The sequence below is a fragment of the Esox lucius genome, chromosome 9 (genome assembly GCF_011004845.1).
Source record: "Esox lucius isolate fEsoLuc1 chromosome 9, fEsoLuc1.pri, whole genome shotgun sequence".
NCBI classification, from domain to species: Eukaryota; Metazoa; Chordata; class Actinopteri; order Esociformes; family Esocidae; genus Esox; species Esox lucius.
The window spans coordinates 19,203,895-19,210,525 of NC_047577.1; the positions used below are offsets into that span (position 1 = coordinate 19,203,895).

Genomic DNA, 6,631 nt, shown 5'->3' on the forward strand with positions numbered 1-6,631 from the left:
TTGCTTGTGAAGTCTTCTCTTTATGGTAGACTTGGATAATAATATCCCTACCTCCTGGAGAGTGTTCTTCTCTTGGCTGGATGTTGTGAAGGACTTTTCTTTACCATGGAAAGGATCCATGATCATGGATCATGATCATGGATCATGATCATGGATGATCATCCACCACTGTTGTCCAATTATTTCTAGACCTACATATCTGTATGCATAAATGCATGGAAACATTTTGTGCATTATTTTGGGGCCTAGCGTGTTTCAATGGTCAAAGCCGCTGCTGTTGGTGCACATTTTGTGCTGCAGCATATGTTTGAATCCTACCCACTCCTCTTTCAGCAAAAAACTCCATCTTTCCCAACTGTTTCTATTCAGTAAAGCAAACAACATGCATAAAAATTTATTTTTTAAGGAATATTTTATTTCATATATGGAAAAACAGAAGCTTTTTTTCTTAGCAAATGTTGTTACTAATGCATCAAATAAAACATTTTCACCGTTCTCTCCTAGTAGTTGGGTAGAGGATTGAAGGAGGATAGGATGTTTTTACCTCATGTCTGTTAAAGGTACTTTGTTAAAGGCACCATCTGAGATAAGGAGCTCAAAACATTCCTAGCACGCCCCCTAGAGCAGATGGACAGTAACATATTTTCTAGGTAGAACGTAAGGTAAGAGTTGAGAGACAGAAGGACATATGCCTGTAACGTTGTTGGTCCCTAAATACTTGTAGTGTTGCTAAGTGGCTGGTTACACTGAAAGTACACAGAGGATTGTAATTTGGCACATTTCCATGGGAACTTCATAGCTTTCCTATAACACACAAATAAAAACAGTGATTATTTTGGGATTTGTACATTTGAAAATCAACAATAAGACCTACATAAACATTATACAATAAATGGCTCAAAATGGCTTACTATATTGTAATCCAACCATTTTATTTGTGCATTTTGAATGTCAAAGTTCTAAAGAATTGAATTGAAATAATGAATGGCGATAGTCCCAATTCTCTAAAATGTGTAAAGACCAAACTAATCTTGTATTGTGCTATAAGAGGGCAGCTACACTCTACCATTTGATTGATAAAGTGATGTGATGAGTGTGATGTGACATTGATGTGTCATGTCCTCAATAATTACTGGTTTTGGCAGTTGTTAACTTACATCCAAGCACGAGACTTTGCAAAGCAGGCAATGTCATCACTGATGTCTTCATCAAGAAAGGCTGGAAGCAGAACAATTGTCATAGAGTCAACACTAGTTACATTCCTGTTCATTTTCTAAGCTTTAGGGTTCAATGTATTTTTAGCCCAACAACTTGAAATAGTTTGCTGTTGTAGGACAGATCAAAGTGAGTGTGATTACAGAGAACAGAAGAAGTTGACAACTAAACAATTTCATTTATGAAAAAATTATAATCATCCATATGCTTGTATTGTATGGTAATTCATTAATTAAGTCCTTTATTTATTCATAATTTGTTAAGAACATTATTTGTTGAGATTCTGCTAAACAAAATGAAGATGTAGATATGTTTGTACTTACAGCTGCACGTTGTGTTACAGAGATTGAGAGAGTAAGTGGTGTTGGACGAGATGCAGGTGAGGTGATCACTCAGCTGGAAGAGCCCGAATAATTTAATATGCAGTGGCTTGACTGGCACGAATGGTATGTCTTGTTCTTCTTCCTTTACACAATCCAAAAATTCCTCCCTACTGCCAAAAACCTGTTCCTCTTTATAATCAGCTGACTCCCCGGCCTCACTCTTCTTTCCTCCTTTAGGCTTCCCTGTAGGTTTTGGAGTCACTCCCTCAGGCTTCAATTTATGTTTTAAGTTCACTACCTGTGGCTTTTCTGTAGGTTCTGGGTTAATTATCTCATGCTTCCCTGTAGGTTTTGGGTTCACTACCTGGGACTTCCCTGTAGGTTTTGGGTTCACTACCTTGAACATCCCTCTATGTTTTAGGGGCATTACCTTAGACTTTCCTGTAGGTTTTGGGTTCACTACCTGGGGCTTCCCTGCAGATTTTGTGGGCACTCCCTCATGCTTCCCTTTAGATTTTGGGGGCACTACCTCATGCGTCCCTGTAGATTTTGGGGGTACTACCTCAGGCTTCCCTGTAGGTTTTGGGTTCACTACCCTGAGCATCCCTGTATGTTTTAGGGGCATTACCTCAGGCTTCCCTGTAGATTTTGGGGGCACTACGTCAGGCTTTCCTGTACGTTTTGAGGGCACTACCTCAGGCTTCCCTATAGGTTTAGATTTCACTACCTCAAGCTTTCCAGTAGGTTTTGGGTCCACTAACCTAGGCTTCCCTGTAGTTTTTGGGGACACTACCTTAGGCTTCCCAGTAGATTTTGGGTTCACTACCCAGGGATTCCCTGTAGTTTTTGGGGACACTACCTTAGGCTTTTCTGTAGGTTTTGGGTTCAATACCTTAGGGATCCCTATAGATTTTGGGTTAACTACCTCAGACTTCCCTGTAGATATTGGTTTCACTACCTCAGGCTTAGCTGTATGTTTTGGGGTCACTACCTCAGACTTCCCTGTAGGTTTTGGGGTCACTACCTCAGACTTCCCTGTAGGTTTTGGGGTCACTACCTCAGACTTCCCTGTAGGTTTTGGGGTCACTACCTCAGACTTCCCTGTAGGTTTTGGGTTCAATACCTTAGGGATCCCAATAGATTTTGGGTTAACTACCTCAGACTTCCCTGTAGATATTGGTTTCACTACCTCAGGCTTAGCTGTAGGTTTTGGGGTCACTACCTCAGACTTCCCTGTAGGTTTTGGGCTCACTACCTTAGGCTTCCCTGTGGGTTTAGGGTTCACTTCATTTTCCATTGCCTGAGCATCTCTAGCTGGATGTTTTGGTTTATTTTCCCAAGATTTTCCCTTAGGCTGTGGCTTCTGCTTTGACTTACTAATTTTCTCTGGCCTCTCAGTTGTTATAGGCCTGCGCTCTTCTCCCTTTGCCTGAACATGTCTAGCTTTTCTCAAATTAATGTTTTGCAATGGGGTGTTATGCTGAACAGCTTCGGCCAGAACAATGTTGGTCACAAGGCTTGTGTTCAAGCCAGACTTTAGGTCCAAACTGCAGATAACTGGTCCAGCCAAGTCATAGTGAGAGAAAAAAAGGAAAGAAAGACATTATGGAAATATTAAATACATGGAAGTTTTAAAATTGTGTTTTAAATAAAATATTAATAAACAGTGTAACATGATCCTCAAAGTGCCATCATTAAATTGTTTTTCAACTTGGTATTAAATAGATTCTCATCCTGTAATCAGTCGCAATACAGCTGCAGTGCCGACATTAGGAAGCAACTCACTGTCAGTGCAATAAGCACTTGATAGAACAGTTCTGCTTTGGTCATTCATACCTGCATGTCGTTATTCCAGGTCACTATTATAGAAAGGTTTGATGGGTGAAAGATATAACTTGGAAATATTTGTAACCATTATATTAGCTTCCTGGTGTAATTGACAGCTACAGTATTTTACTAGTTATTGGGTGTAAAGTCTGAGTGCAGAGTAAGAGTATACTTTTACATGTATCCCTTGGAGCCATGACCATATATGCTGATCATCTTTAGGAGCTTTGCCCAAGACATTTGATTGGGTTGAAGATTTGTGGATCGTTACTAATTTCAACTGGGTTCCACCTATTTAATAAAATTATTTTCACCTTAATATTACCAGGCTTAGTGCAATGTGTCCTGATCTAAGAGGCTAGGAACCATCTAACAATAGGTTTTATAATACTGCATATTCCTTTTTGTCTAAACTTGAGAAACGTTTTAGTTGATTTACTGTTATTTATTATTTGCTCTTTCACCACATTTCACCACAATCTTTCAAAATTCATGAAAATGCATTAGTCTTATTTAGCATTCACAACTCACTTTTGGCCAAGATATCCACCAGCTTGAAGCCCTTTGCCATGATTTTCTCTGTTAGGTTGAACTGATCAGCAGCCTCTGCCAATTTGGTCTCCAGCTCACATTTAGAGACGAGCCGCCCCTCAGCCAGACTGGGAACCAAGGCTGCTACAGCCAACACCACCAGCAGCTCCAGCTTCATGTTGTCTCTGGAAGCTCCGTTTTACAAGGCTTGGGAGAGATACACGCTAGCAAAATACACAATTATTCTTTAAAGAGAAGCAAAGCCGTTAAACACAAAGAAAAGAACTCTCAACATCAGGTCTACCTTATGGATATAAAAATATCATATTTATATTATATTCATATATTTAATTATATTGAATCAAGACCCAGCCCCACCTACATTGGAAACCTCATCTCAATCAGCGAGGAAACTCACACCTTCCCTACTACTTCTGATTCCCAAGACACGTTTCCAAACTATGGGGAACTAAGCTCTCCCAAGGGACCAAGCTTTGTGCATACTTGCCCTTGCATATGGATACACGTATGACAGCCACTCCATCATAGGACATTTTAAAAAGGGCACTAAAACCATTCTACACTCTTTAAGATAAACTTTTTCACAATTGATTGATTCATAATATATTCTATTTTATTGCATATTATATTTTCTATAATAGAGATTTAAGAACTTTGCAATGAAAAGGATAATGATTTGGTGAGAACAGGGATGGTTGTACCACAGGATAGTTGTAACACCTGCAAATCCTCCAATCAGGAGTGGGGTATAATCAAGTGATTCTCAATGCACATTATTCTATTGACATAAATCAGATTTTAAGGTAAGAAAGTAATTATATTGACCAAATTTGTTTTTGTGATGGCTTCAACCGCTTTGAAGTTCCATTCACCAAACCTATATCAGGTTTATATCCAGTCTGTCTAGGCATATTTGATGCAAGTTAGCAATGCTATATTGTTTTTAACACTTAATACGCTAAAATGGAAGCTAGTGGTAGAAGCTAGGGTTAGTTGTAACAACATGAACTAATCCTGAGTAAAACTGAGTGATTTTGGTTGAGAAAGATAATTTAGCAGAGGGGAAAATAAAAAACCATTGATTATTTATATTTATTATCATTTCTGCCAAACAAAATGTTAAACTTTGCAACATTGCCCTCAATGCTTCAGTCAGTTAAATTTCATGATTTATCCACATTATGTTACAATCTGTTACAATTCACTTCAAGCACTGTTACCATTAACCCAGACCATGAGTTCAATTGAAGTGCTTCACTGATTTAAAACAACACCATGAATTTGCAGTTTAATTTACACATTTAACCACAACAGTTTGTAAAGGACAGATGTGATGAGAGGGAGAAGTAAACTGTCTGGAGTGTAATAGGGAGCACTCAAATTTATTTGCAACAGAGTACCAGTAACTTTTGAGTAGAAACATATGTCATGAATCGTGTTTACGCGTCACTTTTCTGTGAATCCTCAGACATGATGCAGTGTTCCATGTAGTCAGAAATAGGAAGTATCACTCATTGCGTCCCCTGATCCCCATCTACCTCCAAAAACCCAGTGAACGAGAAGGTCAGAAAGGCTTGCATGTGATGCAGAGTTGGATCAAATGCCTGCACATCCAGCAGCTCTCCAGATATATGGGCTGATATGTGTTTTATGCAGTATCTTTACATAGAGGTTATATCTACAGTGTACCTTGATTAAGAAGACAATGTAGGATATAGTAGAACTATGGGACCAGAGACAAGCAACCTTTGATTTACATGTACATGGGCTACAAATAGATGCTACCAGTTATTATAGTAATGTGCGTGGGCAAAATCAAAGAGCCATGAAAAAGACAGCTCTTGTGCTTAATTTATTCAAAGTCAAGCACTGTCCATAGTTCACAACAAAGCACAGCATGTCTTTAACATAATGTATTGCTTGTTAAACAGTACTTATTTTGGGCTAAATCTGAACACATTGTCAAATTGAGATTAATATGGATTAACTACAGAAGATTATGCTTTTAGTTATTTTAATCATTTGACAATGTGTTCAGATGGTTCTGAAATACAATTCCACAGACAACATTTCTTAACTGAAAAATCAACATACAATAAATCAACACTGGTCAAAGGATTGAATCAATAAAATGTCCTTACCTGTTGCTTGGTTAAGAAATTAATAAGAGTATAGTGGAAAACAACCCTGCTGATTGAGCTGTATCTTTTCCTTTTGTGAGGTACTGAAAACAGATCAGTGTTTTTATACCAAAAGTTCTGACACTGGGACACTAAACCGGATGGGTAGCCAGAGCAGCCAGTTCTTAAAATGTTGCTCTCAGGCCAGTCACGTCAGCAAAAGAAGTATTATAGATCAAATATGCAAAGTTGGGAGTGTAGTTTAGGGGTTAAAGGGCAAGTATAAGTTAAGTATTTATATATACATTTACAATTTAAGGGCCCAGATGTCCATCTGCAGATGCTCTACAGATAGTCATACTACTGTATCAGTCCACAATCTAAAGGGAAATCTGTATATCAGTTGGTGAGACAATAGAAGTAGCCTGTTAAAAATACTGACTCAGTAGGTGGACAAAGATTGTAGTAAAGGTTAAAGGATCAGTATGTAGAATTTATTATATATGCGGAAGCCAGCCGAGTTAATCTGTACTCTCCTCAATCCAGCAAGGTAAAGATTGTTGTATAAAGGACATTTGTTGAACAACAGGTTTC

At 38.4% G+C, this 6,631-nt stretch overlaps 1 protein-coding gene across 1 annotated transcript; it reads right to left on the bottom strand.

Moving 5' to 3' along the window:
• Positions 1-399: 399 nt before the first annotated feature.
• LOC105021599 (basic salivary proline-rich protein 1-like) lies at positions 400-6,152 on the bottom strand. The gene is made up of 5 exons (XM_029122407.1): positions 6,059-6,152; positions 3,897-4,120; positions 1,539-3,095; positions 1,158-1,218; positions 400-804 (listed from the first exon to the last, which is right to left on the bottom strand). Exons 2-5 carry the CDS (start codon positions 4,072-4,074, stop codon positions 711-713), a joined length of 1,890 nt encoding a protein of 629 aa, XP_028978240.1. The 5' UTR covers positions 4,075-4,120; positions 6,059-6,152; the 3' UTR covers positions 400-710.
• Between the last annotated feature and the right edge of the window lie 479 nt (positions 6,153-6,631).